The sequence below is a fragment of the Peromyscus californicus genome, unplaced genomic scaffold, assembly GCF_007827085.1.
Source record: "Peromyscus californicus insignis strain IS unplaced genomic scaffold, ASM782708v3 Scaffold_16__1_contigs__length_79575227, whole genome shotgun sequence".
Taxonomy (NCBI): domain Eukaryota; kingdom Metazoa; phylum Chordata; class Mammalia; order Rodentia; family Cricetidae; genus Peromyscus; species Peromyscus californicus.
The window spans coordinates 78848180-78869146 of NW_026294458.1; the positions used below are offsets into that span (position 1 = coordinate 78848180).

Sequence of the window (20967 nt, forward strand, 5' to 3'; positions counted from 1 at the left end):
AATGTGATGGAGCTGCCCTGATGGTCTTGGGCAATGGGATCTGTAGTGTGAAAGAGTTAGGATGTGGGGAGACAGGAAGCAGGGTGTCCTGTAGCTCCCTTGCAAATTAGGACTGATCTAGTGTTGGGAGCAGCTAGTGCTTGACTGGACCAAGATCTAGATGGGCAGATGAACTCACCTCAGGTTGACAGTGCAGCTGGCTGCCCATGGCACTGAATGAACAGAGGAGGGTGTGATCCTTGAGGTTGCTCTGCTCTTGAAATCCACCAAGTTTCAAAGGTGATTCAGGAGAATTGTACATGCTTGTGATTTACACACAGAACATAGGGCTTAGATACCAGAAAAGGAACAGACTCCCTGTATTCTGTTTTGACTGGTCACTAGGAGTCTTTGGTCATGGGACACAAGGCTGGGGACCAGTGATATCCCTTGATTGTGCAGTGAGACTACCCAAGAAAGCCATGGACCAATAGATGAGGGTCAATCTGAGAGTAAGGGGCATTCATTCTGGAGCCTGGGACCCCTTGTAATATGAGGTCTTTCCAAAGCAGGGGAAGGAGAGCTGTGTCTGAAGAATGTTCTAGATTAACAGCTTCCCTGAGTGCATTTAGAATTACTCCCCTTTCACGATCCCCGTCCACATCAGAAATAAACACCTGCCTCTATGAGGTGAGATGATGGGGTGATGTTGATGGGAAGCATAGACCCCTGAGGTGAGTAGGGAAGGAATGGAGGTTGTAAATCTGTTGTTTCTGGTGTGTGTGAATATTAACCAAGGTCTGGCTAATTAGTTTCCAACTAATTTATAAATTAGTTGCTGACAACTGTATTCCACAAGATGGGAGAGTCTCTTTCTAATTTATAATCCCCATTTCCAACAGAATACCCAACAGGAAGCAGAATTCAAAGATGGTTCTCAGTACAGAAGAAATCGAAAGCCCCACTTCAGTCGCCTCACCCAGTGACCCATTGCCCAATGGAGAGTCTAACCTAGGAGAGAAAAACCAGGTATGACCCATGTCCATCTGAGGGCTGCTGCTTTATGTCACAGCCCCTGCAGATGGTGGCTTCCTTGACCTTCCTGGGGCAGGATGTTGATACGGGTCTACTGTTCACTTTGCTTGGGCCAAGTTGAGACCAATGACCCTCCTTGGTCCTTCATGGAATGCCATCTTGTTCTGGGAGAGATGGTATCATTAATGTCTGGCAGGGCCCTGGGAGGTTGGTGCTGTCCCCTGCCCATACCACGGCTTAGTCTTCAGCTACACTGTCAGGACTCACTGAGACACTATCTCCTGGGAGAAGCCACTTGGGATTTGTTTTCATAGAGCTGTAATCCAGTGTTGCTGGCAAACAAATGTGCTCTCTGGAAGTAGGCCTGTCAGCCTGGTCTCAGCCTGACCCAGTCAACTGTCTGACCTTGGAGGGGTCTTCCCCCCTTCAGCAGTGGGTTTTTCATCTCCACAGTGGGATCTTCAGCGTGGCTGTTGAGAGAAGTCAGAGCAGCTCTTTCTGGTACATAGAACTGTGTTCTCACTCCCTGTTTGAGACATTGGGCCACCTGGCTGCCTGTTTCAGGCTCTCTCCATTGTCTAAGTAAAGCTCAACACTTTTAAATTCAGTATTAACAACAGTGTCAAAGGTCACAGGTGATGAGAAGGACCACTGTCTCTCTGTCTCCCTAAATCTCTGTTTGTATTTCCTTCTTGAAAGGATATAACCCTCAGGATGAGGGGCAGAAGGAACTCACATCCAACACATCAGTGAGCTCTCCATTGCTGTGACCAAGTTCCTGAAAGAATCAGCTTAGAAGGAGGAAAGGTTATCGGGCTCACAGCTTGAGAAATTACATCCCATTCCCACGATGTGCCATTGTTTTAGAACTGTGATACATAGCATGATGGAACAAAGCTGATATCCAATGACTGGGGAAAAGTAGAGGTAGAGGAAGGGCCAGGGTCCAAGTTCATTTCAAGGTCATGCTGCCAATGATCTGTACCCTCCCAGAGGTCCCCAACTCTTCCAATCCCACCAATTTCCAAGAACAGCTGGGGACCACACCTTCACCAGGAGGTCTTTGGAGCATGTATCAGAACTAAACTTATATACTCTCACACTCACATGCTTTGGGAGCAGCTGGCTCTTTCTCTCCAGGTGACAGGCTATCTACAGTCCCTCAGCACTATTTCTAGGCAGATAGGAACTGAGTTTCTGATTTTAGTGTTTTCAGGCCCACAGTAGCAGCATACCTCCTCTGTACCCTCAGGTATGAGAAAGACCTAGGGCTGGAGCTATCTGATTTAACAGGCACAGGTGTGCTCCTTTTGAGGGGCAGATGAGACTCTCCCATCTTGTGGAGTACAGTTGTCAGCAACAAAGCCTCAGAGGACCTGATGTTAGATGTTGTATTCCGCCAATGCCCTGTCCCATTCTGTGAGGTACACAGCCTCTCAGCTACAACTTTACCACTATCTCAGGACAAGAGTCTTTTACCTAGTGACACAGGCAAGCAGCCTCACAGGAAGCCCTTGAGGACATATATATGTAGGGCAAGATTAACTTTCTTGTATTCTGGCTTCTAAAGAAGCCAAATGTAGCAGAGTAAATTTTACATCAGCATAGCTTCTTGCAAGAAGTTTGCACTTGGGAGACCATCTCTGACCACTCCACAGAGAAGTCAAATATGAGGTAATCAGGAAAGACTGCAGTAACATCTTGATGGCAGTGATAGAGTTCTTTGCTGTGATAAGTTACAAGCTGACCAAAGTGAGAATAAATAGTTTAGTATAATAAACACCACTGTAGACACCTGCATGTTATGTGTGTGTGTTTAAGAGGCTAGTAATAACAATTTTTAGAGCAACCAATAGCTAGGTGATTATCAGGATCAAAGTTGGAGTCAGAAGTGGATAGAACAGGGCTTCAACTACTTCTAACTAGGCAGGCAGAGCATGCACAGTGCATAATTATCTCCCTAATTGGGCCAGAGGACATGCATAAAGTGTTTGGCCTGCCTTTGGCTCAGCTCATAATAGTCCAGAGAATTAATATTCAATCTCGACAGAGATTACTTCAGCCTTTGTCCAGTTTTTGCCATGGCCCTATAAAAACTGTGAACAAGGGAAATTGAACGGCTTTACTTCCTCCTTGAAAACCCATGTCACTTTTCTTCTCTGGCAACAGTGAACCTGAGGTCACATTTGCAGGTCCAGCTCTGATAATCAGGAGTATGTGGCATCCAGGAGTATGTGGGTTCTTAGGTTCATGGGCCATACACAACAACATGGATCCTGTCTTTTTCATCATCAATACAGAAGGATCAATGTTTTTTATTTCCTCAAATATATTTTTGTCCATTTCTCACTCTTGGGGATTCTAACATGGACCTAATCCTTGAATCAATAGTCTTTGCAGGAGCAGTTCCATGGAGCATAAACTCAGTCTTGCTTTGCCCTCATTTAGGAGCCTATCAACAACCTCTGCAGGCATTATGAGGAGAAGGTGCGGCCCTGCATTGACCTCATTGACTCCCTGCGGGCCCTGGGTGTGGAGGAGGACCTGGCCCTGCCTGCCATTGCAGTCATTGGGGACCAGAGCTCAGGGAAGAGCTCTGTGCTGGAAGCACTGTCAGGAGTGGCCCTCCCCAGAGGCAGTGGTGAGAGCTCATGCTTTTTGCCTTGCTAGGCTGTGGACCTGGGGCTCATAGATAGAAACAGATCCCTTCCAGTTTGGACACACTGCAGAATGAAGGACAAGATGGTCTTCGTCCTTGACTGTGGGCAGCCTTTCCCCTGAGCAGCCCTGCAGGTTCTTCCTCCTCTCACAAGGGCACCAGTCTCAGTGGTTAGGGCTCCACTCATGCAGCTTCTCAAGCCTTCCTTCAGCCTAAGTTACCTCCTTTCAGGCTCTGTATCCAACAGTCACTGTAGGTGTTGGAGCTGAGTCTATGTGCTGGGGGTGGGGGCAGCTTTAGTCCATTGTACTATCCCATTGTCCATTTCAAGACTCACTTGAAACCTGCAGGTTGCAGAAGCCACGACTAAGTGGGTGAGATCCCTATCCCCTTTCTTTGTGGTGGCCATTCTCTTTGGAGAAGAGACTGGTGTCCAGGTTAGTGCTGCTGCTTAAACTCCATGACTGGCGTGGTCATTGAGTGCTCAGGAAGAGGTCAGAGCGAATGTATTTCAGGGACCCAGTGAAATGCCTTGGATAAGACAGGAGTTGGAAGGAGATCATAAGAGGTGGCATGAGGAAGTGGCCTGAGGGATGGTGACCAGGATGCATGGGGGCTGGTGGGAGATGTCTGGTACATTAAAGGTTCCACCAGGGTCCCCACAGAGCTGAGGGTGCCACACTAGGAGGAAGCAGACTGAAGTAGTTGGTAGCTTTTACCACCAATGCATAAACATGACCTTGGTTTCTATTCCAAGAATATGAGAGACAGCATGAGAGTGAGGCCAGATGTTTCCATTCCCAGAGTCTCAGCAGATGAGTGTGTGTAAGTGTGTTAGTCTAAGGCCCTATAAGACACTGTGCTCACCAGACCACTGGGCTAACATGGACCTCATCTCCTAGGTATCGTTACCAGATGCCCTCTGGTGCTGAAATTGAAGAAGCTGGAGCAGGAAGAGGAGTGGAGAGGCAAGGTCACCTATGATGACATCGAATTGGAACTCTCTGATCCCTCACAGGTGGAAGATGCCATCAACAATGGTTGGTGTCCTGTTGTCCCTTATCCTCTGACTGCCTGTCAACACTGCCTGGAGTCAGAGGAGAAGTGTTGAGTTATTTTGTCAGGACCTTGTTCCAGCACAGAAAATGAAACCCCTTCAAACCGACTGCCACCCAGGACCCCAGGACAGAAGAGGCTTTGCATTCCTTTGGGTGGCTGTGGGACAGTACCTGGCAGAATGTCTTTCAGGAGGACATATTTCTCTCCTGGATTCAGAAGGGTTTTTGTCTATGGTCACCTTTCCCTATGATCCTGGGAGGAACATTATTGTCACAGGAGCAAGTGGTGACAGGGAGGAAGCAGAGTGCCACAGGAAAGGACCAGAAATAAGACATATGGACCTGCTTGCAGTGACCTATTTCCTCTAGCATGGTTCCACCTACCAGCATGTCTATAAGCTCAAAATATGACCAATTGAGGACCATACCAACTTTCTACACAGGAACCCCTGGGGTTACTGCATAGCCAAGGCATGCTTTCCCAGAGTTCCCTGGAATAAGATCCCCTCCATCTTCCCTCTAGTCTCCCCAATCCACCCAACCAAGCTTGATCACACTTCCTTTTTCCTCCTCTCCAGGTCAGAACTGGATTGCTGGGAATGGGCTGCAGATCAGTGATAAGCTCATTAGCCTGGATGTCAGCTCCCCAAATGTCCCAGACCTGACCTTGATTGATCTGCCTGGGATCACCAGGGTGGCTGTAGGCAATCAGCCCGCAGACATCGGACACCAGGTGAGAGTCTAGACTCCACTCTCACCTACACTGGGATGCATGGGGCACTGAAGTATGACCAGGGCTATGTCTAAAAGGGACCTTGAGGATGTGGAAGTGACACTGGTTGGCCAGGATTTACTACAGAGGGTTGCAGTCCATGGAAGCCAGGGCCTGAAGCAAGTGGATGGTCATAGCATCTCACTCCGGATCCTCTTTCATAACTAGGACTCACCATCTTATTTCTTACAGATCAAGAGACTCATCAAGACATACATCCAGAAACAGGAGACCATCAACCTGGTGGTGGTCCCCAGTAATGTGGACATCGCCACCACGGAGGCACTGAGCATGGCTCAGGAGGTGGACCCTGAAGGGGACAGGACCATAGGTAGGAGAGTGGGAGGTAACAGTGGTGTGTGTTTGCCAGTGGGGACACATGCCCTGGATCCAGATGGACCAATCTTAGTACACACCCAGGATCCCACTGAGGTGGGAGGAAGTGACACCTTCATCTCATCTCCCTGGTAGGAAAGGCATGAGGAGTCATAGTTGGGCAAGCATGGGGAGGAAATCATATTTGCTTAGACTCACTGTCATAGGAGCCATGGTAAGGTCCACAGAGTGTGAGGATGAACAGTTGTAATTGCTCTGAGTGATGGCCATGAAGAGGAGCTAGGAAGGAGCCTGCAGCTGATCAAAGGACTTTTGTTCTTTTCACAAGGCCACCTACACATGTCTCTGTCGATGGGCTTCCACCCTGCATGGTTTCTGTGGGCTTCATCTAAGGATGAGATCCTGCTGGTCAGTAAGAGCTACACTTCCTGCTGTCTTGGGGCAGTGTTTGTCCTCTGATTTCAGTGTCTGTCCTGCAGGGATCTTGACCAAGCCCGATCTGGTGGACAGAGGTACTGAAGACAAGGTTGTTGATGTGGTGCGGAACCTGGTGTACCACCTGAAGAAGGGCTACATGATAGTCAAGTGCAGGGGTCAGCAGGACATCCAGGAAAAGCTGAGCCTGACTGTGGCCCTTGAGAAGGAGCAAGCCTTCTTCAAGGAGCACCCTCACTTCAGGTACCTCTGCCATACTGTGCCATGCAGTGAAAATTGCTTGTCAAGAAGACCTGACATGAGTTGTGTGTGTGCAACAGCCTGAGGATGATTTCACCTTTGGAACAACTGTAAAACTTTCCTGAAGGAAAGCAAATGCACATCGTAGTCCTTAAAAGTAGTAAGTAGTAAATAAAGAGGAGGAGACTTGTCAAAGTACCACAATCAAGTGGCACAGGAATTTGAGTCATAAGTAGAACAGAGCAGAGGAAAAGCAGGAGACTCAGAACCTCACCCTACCTTTGATATGGCATAAAAGCATAACTCAGCCATGCTAGGTGACACTTTAGCAGTCCATGACATAAACAACTGTTCAGTGCCTGCAGAAAACTTTGCCAGGCTCTTGCTCGACACATTACAGTAAAACAAAGGTCAGAGAACAATAAACATATGTGATAAGATCTGAACTTCCAAACACACTTGCTGATGATGGCTTAAATCCCACCAAGACCTTTAGAACTCCCTACTAGAAGAGCATTCTCTTTTCAAAGTCTGTCCTAATCATAATGAGAACTATTTGATTTCTTTCCATTTAGTATGCTGTTGGCTATAGTTTTTTTTTTTGTATAGCTGTTATTAGGTTGAGGCAAGTTCCCGCCATCCCTAGCTTCTCCATGCTTTTTGTCATGAAGAAACACTGGATTTTGTCAAAGGCTTTTTCTGTGTCTAATGAGATGATCATGTGATTTGTTTTTGAGTACATTGTGTGATGATAACATGAATTGATTTACATGTGTAGACCCATCCCTACATCTTTGGAATGACACCAACTTGGTTGTGATGAACAACATTGTTTATATGCATACAAATTCAGTTTGCCAGTATTTTGAGAACTTTTGTGTATTTCTTCACCAGGGAGATTGATCTATAACTTTTGTTTGTTTGTTTTGTCTTTATCTGGTTTTGATATCAGGTAATACTGGCTTCATAGAGAGGAGTTTGGAAGCTGTCCTTCATTTTTTATTTCAGGAAGAATTAGAGCAATGCTGGTGTGAATTTCTTTAAAGTCTGGTAGAATGCTGCAGTGAAACTGTCTGGTCCCTGACCTTTTATAGTTTGGAAGATTTTTTATTACTGTTTCTATATCTTTCCTTGTTATGGATCTGTCTAAACTGTTTATATCATCTTGATTTAATTTTGTTATGCTGTATGCATCTAAGATTTCATACATGTCTTTTAGGCTTTTCAGTTTCATGGAATACAGGTCTTTAAAGTCTGTCCTTCTGAGTGTCAATAATCACTCTACTTGGCTCTATTGCAATCTCTCCCCCAGCTTTCTCTCTCTCTCTCTGTTTTTGTTTTTTGAGACAGGGTTTCTCTCTGTAGCCCAGGCTTTATGAAACTTTGTAGACCAGACTGGCCTTGAAGTCAGAGTTCCATCTGTCTTCTCATCCCAAATGCTGGGATTGAAGACATGTGCTACAGAAACCCATAAAATTCTTGAAACTTTTTAATTTCCGTATTTCTTCTTAATGACAATCACCATTCAGTAGTGTGGTCTTTAGTGTTCTTAAGTCTGTGTATTGTCTATAGTTTTTTTGCTACTGATATATTGCTTAATTCTGTTGTGGTCAGATAGAGTACAGGATGGTATTTAAATTGTCCCGTGTCTGTTGACACTTGATTTGTGTTCTAATGGGTGATACATTTTTGAGAAAGTTCCATGGTCTACTGAGAAGAATGTGTATATGTGTATTCTTTAGTGTGTGGGTAGAATGTTCTACAGATGTCTGTTAGGTCCACTTGATTTCTTTTTTCTTTTCCTTTTTGTCTGCTTGTTTGAAAAAAGGTCTCTCTACTAGTCTCTGGCTGTTCTGTAACTCACTATGCAGAGAAAGCTGTCTTCAAACGCACAGAGATCTGCCTTCCTGTGTGTGGGATTAAAGGCATGTATCACTAGGCCTAACTCTATTTGATTTCTGACATCATTTAACTGCCATGTTTCTCTGCTCAGATCTTGTCCACATAGCCTACCTATTGGTGTGAGTTGGGTATTGAAGTCACACCCTAGGGGTGTGTTAGTCAATCTGTGGTTTCACATTTAATAGAATTTCAAAATGAAATGGGTGATTCTGTGATTAGTGTCTATATGTACAAGATTGCAGTATCCTCCTGGTAAGTATACAGTATCCCTCTTTATCTCTTTTGACAGTTTTATGTTGAAGTCTCCTTTATTAGAGATTAGAATATCTAACCTGTTTGTATCCTAGATTCATTTCTTTTTGCACCCTTACCCTGAGGTCACATCTATCATTGATAGTAAGCTGTGTTTTCTGGAGACAGCAAAAAGATGGATTCTATTTTCAGATCCAATCTGCTAGTCTCTCTTTATTGGGGACTTAATATTCAGAGTTATTATTGACAGATATATGCTAATTCCTGTCATTGCTTTTTGTTTTGTTTTGCTTGTTTTTGATTTTGTATTTTGAGACAGGGTTTCCCCATGTAGTTCTGGCTGTCCTAGAACCCACTATGTAGACCAGGCTGGCCCCCAACTCACAGGGATTCCTACATCACCACTCCTGGCTTTGTCATTTACTTTGTGGTATTCTTGGACCTCTTCTGATAGACTGTTGTAGTACTGCCTATTTATTCCCTGTGACTTCTTAGCTATGTTTATCCTTCTCTAGACCCCTGTATTTCTTCCAGGGTCCACTGTAAAGCTGAATTAGCCATCATAAATTCCCTAGATCTGTTTTTATCATGGAAGTTTTTATTTCTATATCAATTGTAATAGATAGCTTTGCTGGATATAATAGTCTGGGTCAACAGTTATGATCTTTCAGAACTTGGAATACATCTTTCTGGCTCTTCTAGCTTTAAACGTTTCCTTGTGTGCATGCCTTTAATCCCAATACTTGGGAGGCAGAGTTGTGTGAATCTCTATGAGCTGAACGCCAGCCTAGTCTACATAGTGAGTTCCAGAATAGCAAGGTCTATGTAGAGAGACCCTGGCTCAAAACAAAACAAAATTTCCATTGTTTCTATTCTACCACAGTTAGTTTGTTTAAATAAACTGACCAGTGTAGAAATTGGAGACCCAATAAGAGTAAGCTGTCATACATAGGCAGGAAGAATTCTAACTCACCGATGACTTGTATCCTAAGGCATAACAGTGTATTGTCTGAACACAGATTTTGGCAGCATAAGAATAGTGTAGCTCTATGCCTTTAAGAGTCCATGACTTAAATCGTTTCTTGGACCAAAGAGTGTCTCCTCCCTTCACTTGCTCATCACACATATGCAAATACGTGTCAGTGCCTTTGTATAAAGACCTGGATCTGTATGTATTGTGTGCTTTCTTGTGTATTATATATGTGTGTATGTACTCATATGTACATCCTTTATGGACAGGTATGTTTACTTGAATGTATGATACGTGTAAGTGTGAGTTTACTCACATCACACATTGAACGATGTGTTGTATACTTGCATGTGTCACATATAAAAGTGTGTGCATGTGTATTCATGTATATCACACATGGAATGAGGTATTGTGCTATGATAACATATATGTGCTCATGTATGTATGTTTTGTGGAGAACAGATTTTACTCTGATTACTAATAAGCTGAGGAGGATCACTTCAGCCCACTGTAGATCTCCTAGCTGGTTCCCCTGTATCATTGTACAAAACCATCTCTGAGTACTCCATGAGTACCAGTCTCAAGGTACCCATTCATTGAAAGTACCCAGACTGGCCCAGGCCTCCCCACAGCAGGCTGCAGACTTGTGTTCTGGCTCAGTCTAATGGGATCCTCTCTCTTGTTCCCCCAGTGTTCTTCTGGAGGATGGGAAGGCCACAGTGCCCCTTCTGGCAGAGAGACTGACCTCGGAGCTCATCTCACACATCTGTGTAAGCCTGGGTGGCTGTGTCTTCATAAAGCTGAACCTGGACTGGGAGGGTCCTGGGCACATGAACTGGTCAAGATCTCTTTGCACAGACATGTGGTATTTGGGAATGTGTAACTCCAGCATCAGAAGGAATTTGCTGGTTCTTGCTGCTGTCAACCCTTAGGTTCTAGGTGGCATAGCTGTGAGCTCCTCATTCTGGAGCTGATTTCAAAAGCTTGAGTTCAAACAGGTTCTTCAGATAGAAGCCATGTTCACTTTTCTCTGACCTGGTGTTTCAAATCACCTTAGTGATCTGGGGTGTTGATTATACTCAGCAAGGTGAATTAAGTGTCTAGAATTGCTTGAGAACTGGCTGTGGAGAGATGTTCAGCAGTGATCTTCCCCTGGGCTGTTCCTGTTTTCAAGGTATTCCTGCAGCTCCAGGATGTAGATGGAGATCAGGGTATCGGCAGGGCACTATGATCTTGTGTGACCCTCTATGGGCCCCTTTGATGCTGATAGACTAGGCCTATTCTTGCTGAGTTCAGTGCCTTGAGATGCCTGGGGACAGCAAAGTTATAGGAACCTTCCTTTGAAACAACAGTACCTGGCAGCTTTTAATCTGTTGAAAACAACACAAAAGTTTATGAGTCTTGTATTTTTATAATTTCCTCTATTTCAGAAGCTACTAGAAGGTGCTTTGTGACATTTCCCTGAAGAGAGTTCATGTCCCTAATACAGAGGGATGTATCTCTGGGTTGCTCTCATGATCAGTGGACAGGGTTGCATTCCAGAGGCAGGCATGGGCAAACCTGTTTATAAAGGGATGTTTCTCAAGTGCTGCTCTGCACCAGGGAAATATCAGGACTTCAGAATGCTTCCCGTGTGTCATGGTGACTCTGTAGAGCAGGCTTGGGGCCTCGTTTGCATTCCCAGTCTATATTTCTATGTCCCATTCACCTCTTTCCATTTCAGAAAACTCTGCCTTTGTTAGAAAATCAAATAAAGAAGTGTCACCAGACTACAAGTGAGGAACTGCAGAAGTGTGGTGCAGACATACCAGAGGATGACAATGAGAAAACCTTCTTTCTGATTGAAGTGAGCATTGTCCATACTTCTGAGCATGATGACTGCATCACTGTCTACACAGGAATCTCTTTCTGGTGTTCTTCAGATCTCATGCCTCCAAGGTTGATGGAGGTGATTCCTGTGCATTTAGGGTTAAGAAGGGAGTGAGGACAGAGACTATGATTGAGTGCAGGGTGGAGCTTGTAGGGGGCCTTATTCATTTCATCCACACTGACAGAAGAGTTCTCCTTAAGAATCCCAAAGGAAGAGGAAGAAGGGAGGTATTTCTTGCTCCCAAAGTCCCTCCCTTAATACTGTTCTGCTGGGCCCATGAGGAGGAGGTGGCTCACCCACCTTCAGGGCACACATGTCCTTTTACTACATTGACCCCATGCTTGAAAGATTTCTGCTGATCCTGATGTTTTTCTTCTTGACAGAAAATCAACACTTTTAACCTGGACATCACTGCCATAGTACAAGGGGAGGAAAATGTGGAGGAGGGAGAATGTCGCCTGTTCAACAGGATCCGAAACGAGTTCTTATTGTGGAGTAAGGACATCGAAAAAAATTTCCAAAATGGTAAGCATCTTGTCTAATCTGGGTTGCCATCCTTAACAATCATACACTCCATTGTTACAGACAATAGGAGACCATCACTCACACTTTGTGGTGCTAAGAAGTCCCGGGTCAAGACACCAGAAGATGAGGTGACTGGTCAGGTCTCCATCTCTGCCCCCAAGATGACACCATCTATCCTGGTCCTCATGTGTTAAGGATGAGAGACAGTTTTCTCTGGCATCTGTTATGAGCACACACACCCTCTGTGAGGATGGATGTATCATGTCCTACTAACTTCTTAAATTCCACCTTTTCAGTGCCAGTATACTAGGAATGAAGTTCAACTTACAAACTTCAGAAATACACCAGATAGGGAACTGTCAACAAACCAAAGTACAGGTGCCAGCAAAGTCCAACTTGGTGAGCCAATGAGTTTTCTTGGGTTGATTTCCAGGAATATGGGTGAGGAGTTACTTACAGGCATAGAAATGACTCAAACACAGCTGTAATCTCAGAGCCCACTCCAGCATAGGTGATGACTCATGAAATCTGGAGCACAGGGCACAGACGCAAGCAGCCTAACAGGTTGGAGAAGTAGTTCTGGGTAGTTCAATTGATCTGAGCCTCTGACAGGAAGCTTGATTGGTCTCTGCTTCTTCCTGGGATCTTGGATTACCTGAGAGTGAGTCTCAGCAGTCCCTATTGTTTATAGATACTTGGCATGAAGGCTTGATGAATCTAGTCAGTTTCAGGGACTTTCTGGAGTCACTGAGTTGTTGACTTCCTGAGTTTAAGGAGCTTCCCAGGAGGATGTAGTTGTTTTCATCTCCTTTCTAACTTCCTGTGCCTTCAGGAGCATCCCTCCAAAATGGAAAGTTTTAATCTTGGGGGAAACTGCTACCTGTCCAGGGACATAATCCTGGGGCATCTTAATACATTTCTTTATGACAATGAGAGGATGATACAAGTGCAGGCAGCACCCCACCTCATCTTCATAGCTTCAAAATCTGAAGCAGGGAGAAAGTACAAGAAATCAGTTCTTTGATCACGTCTGTGCTGAAAAAGATGCCACAGTGGAGGGGATTTTGTCTTCCCTAAAGGGGCTTCATGAAAACATTGAAATGACTTGAACCAACCAGAAGTTTTAACAAACAGCATCCTTGGCTGTGCATGACAGATGTATAAAGTTGAGTGTTCTATCTATTGTAGCTGCACGTAGGTGGTCAGGTTGGGTAGCAATGTGCCTTTGTAGAGAACCTATGAGACACTTATTTAAAGCCTGTGACCACCCTTCCCTGTCCTCATTGTGCCCTCCATTTCTGCCTTATTCACCAAGACAGCTGAGACTGAACAGTATAATCCCTGTAGTGTGTCCTAACTCCAGGGCAGAGTCAGTGTCCCATTTCAAAACTTTATAAGTGTCTACCATTTTATCTGATAGAGGGAGCCTAAAGACCAGAATATGAAGCAGCTTTACAAATCCAAGGTACAAGAACAGGATCCAATTAGAAGAGCAGGGGAAAGAAAGCCCTGGTCACTGCTGAGGAACATGAAATGGTACAGTTGCTGTGGGTTACAGCACTGAGCCCTCAGAGAGGCAAACACAGGATGCCCACTTCCACTCCTGGAGGAGTTGAAAGATGTCTATTTCCTCTACTATACAAGTCCTCTTACCCTGAACCTGGTGTCTTCTCCCCATGTCTTCACAAGTCCTTTACTCTAGATATTTATGTGTCCTTGTCAGCCCCTGTAAGGACACAAGACACAGTGGATTAGAGACCACCCTAAGAGACTCCTTTCTACTTAGTAATTTCTTTTAAAAACCTCATCTGCAAATAGTCCCCTCCTGAGGTGCTAGGTGGTTAGTACCATAGCACAAGGATTTTGAGGGAAGCAGTTCAGTTCTTAACATCACTCAGTGCAGTATTTTAACCCAAGAAAGGAACAGAAGGAGTGTAGATACAAGTTACAAGGCTGATGAGCCTTGATGACAGGATACTGAGTGAAAGCCAGCAGGACAGTCACAGTGGCCTGTAGTATGTGATTCCATTTCAGAAATACCCAGAATACATACATTGTAGATGTAACCAACCATCTTATTAAATAAGAAACACAGAGCCGATTCAGAGAAGAAAGCCAAGAGGTCAGAGCTAAGAGCTTTACCCTTCCTGCTTCAGGGATCCTCTTCAGCCAAGAGAGCTCTCCGAAAAAAAGGGGCCTACTTCCTGTGTTAAAGTCTTTATATAGTCTTTCTGTTCTGCCTTCTCATTGGTTGTAAACCCAAACACATGACTGCTTCGTCACTGCCTGTCTGTAGAGACTTCCAAGTCTTCTATGGTTGGGATTGAGATTAAAGGCGTGTGTCTCCAATGCTGGCTGTATCTCTTTACACACAGAGATCTACCTAGCTCTGTCTACCAAGTGCTGGGATTAAATTCGTGCGCCACCACCGCCACGCTCTTGCTATGGCTCTAATAGCTCTGACCCCTGGGCAACTTTATTTATTAACATACAATTAAAATCACATTTCAGTACAAATAAAATACCGCCATAATACATGGTGTAGACAGAAGCAGAGCAGAGGCTTCAAGGTTGGAGAGAGGGCAGAAAGGGAGGCACCGACTGCTGGTGAGAGCAGCAGATCCTGGAGGGGACAGAAACTTCACAGAATCAAGGCTTAAACTGTGGAGCTTGGCTCACATTCAGAATATATTTATAGTCTTGTTTAATGAGCTAAGTTTTCTTTTAATAAAAATGTTCTTTGGAGCACTGGAGTGATGGATTAGTGGTTAGGAGCACTGGCTGTTCTCCCAGAGGATCTAGGTTTGATCCACAGTACCCACATGGTGACTCTAACCATCTGTAACTCCAATCCCATGGGATCTGATTCTTTCTCTGGGACCTAGAGGCATGGTACACACATTGTTCACAGACAAAAATGCAGCAAAACACACATACACACAAAATAATAAAATAAAAAAGTATAAATGGCCTGTTTATCACAGGGGAAGCTGAGGGCATCTGAGTCTGCTGCCCATTTCCAGTAGTGGGGAGAGGGACTAAGTGTTTTGACTCATGAACAGAGAGATCAAGTCATACTGGGGCCATCCAGGTGCCCACTAGCCCTGTCATCTCTTACTGAGGGACACCCTCCTCCCACTCAGCTCTTAAAGCCATCTAGAGGCCACAGGGCCTGTGAGCCATGTGCTCTGTCTCTTCTTCTTTGGTCAAATCCAGCTGGATTCATTAACACACTCAAGGTCTTTTTGAGGTCATGTCTTCTCCTGGTTTCCACCTGTTGGATTCTGCTGTGGTCTGTGGCTCTGAACTTGCCTTTTGCCTCAACTGAGGAAAGTAGCCTTGAGATTTCATTCCTCTCTGTAACCCCAAATATTTTCCAATTTGCAGATATTTGTTTGCCTTGTTTTAACTCAGTAAATTCAGTATGATCAAAATGGATTTGTTTAGGAAAATTTGCAAGATGGTATTTTAAAAAAAACAACAATAACCTCTTATTGTAGGATATGATATATTATATAATGAAGTCTGGAAATTTGAAAAGCAATATCGAGGCCGAGAGCTGCCAGGGTTCGTGAACTACAAAACATTTGAGACCATCATAAGAAACCAAATCAAAGTCCTGGAAGAGCCAGCTGTAGACATGCTGCACAGGGTCACTGGTGAGTGCTGTACAGGATCACCAAGAAATGCTTCTGTTGCTCTCAGCCATTTTATTTCTGGGACTGGGGACAAAGATAATGCTGACCCCAGAACTGTCCTCTAGGGCTGGTTCTAGGTAGGCATTCTGTGCTCTAGATGCCACTGTGGTGTTCAAGAATTCAGTCCATTCTCACCCCATGGGCACAGGGATTTGCTGTCAGAGCGCAGAGTCACCTAACCTTTCTGGCCCTTATCACAATCATGTAAGGAACACAATCAGAGTCCTTCATGTAAAGTGATGACCACCCTTAGCCTACAGCTATATTTATATTAAAGAAAGTTCTCTAGAAGCCTGGTATTCATCCCTCTTCATTGGGGAGACAGGAAGAAAAGAAGGGAGAGAGGAGGAGAGCACCCACCTCCCTCATCCCTGCCCTGGTTTGCATCTACACAGAGTGAACACATCTTAACCACTTACTGTGTTAAACTGTTTTCTCTCTTCAATCAGAAATAGTACGAGTTGCCTTTTCCAGTGTTTCTGAAAAAAATTTTGCTGAGTTTTTTAACCTCCACAGAACTACCAAGGTAAAACCAAGTGTGTATTATTATTAAAGCATAATGTATATAATGGTAGAGAACAGATGTTTTGGTATGAGACTACTTCTTCTTTCCTGTGCTGGTTTGGAAGAGGCTTAAGCTCCTGCTTGAATCTTGTTGATGAGGGCACTGGTGCTGTCTTGCTAAAGTAGGAGCAGGGAGAAGTGGGGAGGAACAGAGATGAATGCTGAAATCCACAGTACTCTGTCAGGGAGGCTCACAGGCCCATGTATAGGACGGCACTCCTGACACTGAGTGAAAGTTGTCAGATGTGGGGCTCAGGGGTGACATTGAAATGGATTGTGGGAAGTAAGATATTTATTAGAAGGGTTGTTAGTGCCATGGGCAGACAGACAGACATACAGCCGGTCTACCAGTGACTCTGAAGAAAGTCAGGCCCCAGGACCAGAGACACTCTGACACGGGTCTGAAGAGGAATCAGGCCCACAAAACAGGCTCCCTTCTTGTAAGTCTCTGAGGAAGGGGAAGGTTTTACAACCCTGCAGCCAGGCTCTCTGATATCCGAACATGCATAAGGGAAAGAGGGGGAATGTAGGCACTGGTATTCACCAGATGATACCCATCAGGAGCCTTTTGATGTCCTTTGATGTGTGTGATGTGTCTCAGAAAACTTATTTCCCAAGACAAGAAATGAATCCAGGTATCTGGGATCCTGTTTGCTTAGTAGGATAGCTGACACTCTGTGAGGCTGAGGAAAGGGAAGGGCTGCTGGAGTCTCAGGGCCAGGGTAGCAGTCTGGGCTGGTTTCTAACAGTTAGGATGCCAAGTGTGAAATTGTCTGTTTAGAGGAACACAGCAGCAAAGATGAGAATGCCTCTACCTCCATAGGGTCTGACATGGCCAAGAAACTCAGCCCCTGTCCAGGCAGACAGGGCCTGTGCAGGTGGCCACTGGCTCTGACATTCTCCAGCCTGGGTCACAGCTGGGATGTATCATGGGTCTGTGTTCCCAAAGTGGAAGCAGTGAGGCCTCCCTGGAAGGTATGGTAAATGGGAGGTGCAGCTGCCGACACACCCTGCACCAAGCTTTGCATGTATTATCCCTGCAATGGTCAGGTCAGGATCCTCTCTAGACAATGGCTGTCCTCCATGGCTGACCTGAAATCCCAGGACACGAGACCCATAGGAGGTGACTGACCTAGACTGAGCCCGTCTTATCTTTGCACACTCTCTGGTGGAAGTCATCTTCTTAATGTAGATGTTAAAGTGTCTAAAAGAGCAGGGAGAGTGGTTGTGTCATGGCTGATAATCCATACAGGTTATTTGCCTAGGTTTTTCCTTATGTCTCCTCTCATTGTGACCAAATATCTGGTAAGAACAACTAATGAGTGTTACTTGGGCTCTTGGTTTGAGGGAATACAGTCCATTGTGTCTGGGAAGGAGTAGGAACATGAGGCAGCTAGTCACATTGCCCTTTTCAGAAAACAGATGAGTGCTGTGTTCAGTAGCGCAAACTATATAGGATAGCATTATCCACCTTAGCCTGGGTCTGCCCCCTCACTTAAACATCTCTGGAAATACCCTTACAGACATGCTCAGAGACAAGTCTCCTGAGTGATTCTAACCCTAGTTAAGGAGCTGGAGCGAAGGCTCAGTGGTTAAGAGTGCTTAAAGCTCTAAGAGGACATCAGTTCAATTCCCAACACCCACACCAGGTGGCTCTAACCATTTGAAACCCCAGTTCCAGGGATCCAGTACTTTCTTCTGGCCTCTGTAGGCACTTGCAGGAATATGGTACACACAAATGTACAGGACACACACATGCACACACATACATAAAATAAATAAACAAATCTTTAAAAATAAATCCACTCAAGTTGACACTGAAGGTTGACCTTTAAATGAGGAGCTACTCACACCTGGCTTAGGCTTCCTCTGGTTTCCACCCTCAGTTCTGGGTGTAACATAGATGAACTGAGCAAGAGGGTACAGGGAATACTCCCAGGTAATGACTGCTTTTGTTTCTGTTGGTTGACCAGATGCTTGTCGACCTGTTGAATATCCTGTGTTCTTACTCCATGGTGAGCATTTCTTGTTGACTGGTGACTTACATTTCTCTTTCCTTGCAGTCCAAACTTGAAGACATCAGATTAGAACAAGAAAAGGAAGCAGAGAAGATGATCCGACTTCACTTTCAGATGGAGCAGATCATCTACTGCCAGGACAAAGTTTACAGAGGAACCTTGCAGAAGGTCAGAGAGAAGGAAACTGAGGAGGAGAAGAATAAGACAAAGTCGAGTGCCTTCACTTCCTCTCAGTCTCAAGCTTCACAGAACTCATCCATGGCTGAGATCTTTCAGCATCTGGACGCCTACCGCCAGGTAAATGTGTGAACCCCTTGGAACTGGGTGTCAGGCCATTTGTTTACTTTCTTTCTGTGTCTCTCTGTGTGTAAGATATGGAACTGCGAGGAGGTTTCAGGACAGCTCAGTCCTGCAGTTCTGGGTGATCCTCGGGAAAGGGATTATATTTCATTCAGATAAACAAGTAGCTTAGAGACACATACATCTGCCTTTTATGGTCCTTGTTACCTTGACAGTGTGAGTTAGGCTCTCAGAACATCAGTTTTCTTCTCTGTAAGATGTTGTTTCAGCTTCCCGAGCACCTGTGATGGAGTGTGGGGCCCTTAGCACAGTGTTGGGATGCCATGCACACATCAAGTGGAAGCCAGGTCCTGACATCTGTTTGGTGGGGCATACATCATGTAATCCAGGTATAGGAGGTCCTACTTAGCCAAAGCCACAGGGTCCTGGAAGCAACCACACAGGGAAAGTCTTGGTGACCTTCTAATGTACAGACTTCTGTCACAGGCTCCTAGAATGCCAGGCTTGTCATGTGGCTAAACATAGGGCTCCTGGGTATTATGGCCAAGCACCGGTAGATATTAGATTTGCTCTCTGATTCTAGGACTCTGACAACCCCGGGGACCTCAGCAAGTGAGACATCACAGATTTTTGTTCTTCCTCCCTGGCTTGTTATTCTGACCATAATGCCCTCAATTTCCCTACATGTCGTAGTATGAATCAGGGCTTTTTTTTTATATCTGTAGACATCATCCTTTCCTTTTAGTCAAGGCCCTATTCCCATCCTAGGCACAAACATCTGGATATCTGGGGTCTCTATGGCTTCTTTTACCCACAGCTCTGAATCTCACTCCTTCCCAATGGCCTTTGGAGACAGGCCTCACCCAGGTTGTCTGTGGTTAGAGAACACATAGCCTGTTTCCTGCCATGACTCAGGGTTGTGCCTAAACTGTGACCAGCTGCTCATCACTTGCCAGGCATCTTCTAACTCTGATGTCTTGTGACACATCTGCTTAATCATCCCCAGAGGGTTGTGGTCGTGGTAATCTTGTATCCTAAAGAAGGAAAATGAGAACCAGAGAGCCTCCAACCTTGGGAAACCACCAGCACGTGTCATCTAACTCAGAGAGCAACCTGTCTGAGGGGAATGGGGCTGACAGCTGAGAGAGAGGGTGGAGCAGGTGAAGTTTGACTTCCTTCAGGCAGCTCATTTAGGACTCTGACTGCTCTGCTTCCCTGCTGCCAAGAAGCCTGGGTCTTAAGGACAGGCAAGCAATGTTCTCAGCAAAGGGATCAGCCATTTGGAAATGGAGGTGGGGTGTCTCTGTGGACTCCGTTCCAGTACATATTACTCTTTTCCATTGAAATCCATTTGATTGATGGTCAGGGAAACTGGTGGGATCCAGAGTCTAACAGACACCTTGGACCTGCTCTGCCAGGACACTGAGGGGGATGAGGCCTGTACCTGCCAGGATCTCACTACTTAGAGATGACCTGGTATCAGGTTCCCTGTGCCTCTCCCTCAAGTCTTCTGTTTCTCCCTCTTCCAGGAAGCTCACAACCGCATCTCCAGCCACATTCCTTTGATCATCCAGTATTTCATCCTGAAAATGTTTGCTGAGCAGCTGCAGAAGGGCATGCTCCAGCTCCTGCAGGACAAGGACTCCTGTGGCTGGCTCCTGAAGGAACGCAATGACACCAGCGAGAAGAGGAAGTTCCTGAAGGAGCGGCTGTCAAGGCTGGCCCAGGCTCGCCGCCAGCTAGCCAAATTCCCTGGTTAAGCTGGCCCTGTCCTTCTCTGTGTATCCTGGACAGCATTTCAGGGACAGAAGGGCTCCTGCCTTTTCTGGTAGCTATTCCACCACCCTTTAGCCTCTGACCTGGTATTGTTGTTAGCAATCAGAAGCAAAGGGAAACTCTCTGCTCACTCTAAGATCAGGAAGGAGAAAAGGCTCTAAAACACAGGATATAGATGGATAGAGGATGCTACTTTTTTGATGTGACAATGGCTTCACACTAAGAACCTTTCCACCTTGGCCTCTACCTTCTCAGCACCCTGTTTTAGTGCATCCTTCCAGGAGGGAGCTACCTATTACATTCATTCCTAATAAACCACTTTTGACACTTCTCTGACTCACTTTGGATTGGTGGAAGGGGTTTTACAGGACTGCAGGGGATAGAAGGCAAGTGGTAAATATGTGGGCCACTAAAGCCAACTCCCCTCAGGAATTGGGTACCAAAGAGAGTGTACCTCCTAGGAACTACAGCAAATGGAGACAAGCTGGAAAGAGAAATAGTTGAACACTTGCATTCTTTGTGCACAGGCACTGGCTGCAGGGAATATAAAGCAGTCTCAATGTGAGCAGAGGCTGTAG

General features: G+C 45.4%; 1 protein-coding gene across 1 annotated transcript; it reads left to right on the top strand.

Annotated features, from left to right (window-relative positions):
• Positions 1–583: 583 nt before the first annotated feature.
• LOC128112302 (interferon-induced GTP-binding protein Mx2-like) lies at positions 584–20719 on the top strand. Its single transcript, XM_052741342.1, has 14 exons — positions 584–713; positions 882–1008; positions 3463–3655; positions 4576–4713; positions 5310–5464; positions 5696–5834; positions 6319–6517; positions 10330–10408; positions 11362–11484; positions 11892–12033; positions 15534–15692; positions 16181–16257; positions 18359–18610; positions 20143–20719. The coding sequence occupies exons 2-14, from the start codon at positions 910–912 to the stop codon at positions 20371–20373; spliced, it is 1986 nt and encodes a 661-aa protein (XP_052597302.1). The 5' UTR covers positions 584–713; positions 882–909; the 3' UTR covers positions 20374–20719.
• The last annotated feature ends 248 nt before the right edge of the window (positions 20720–20967 follow it).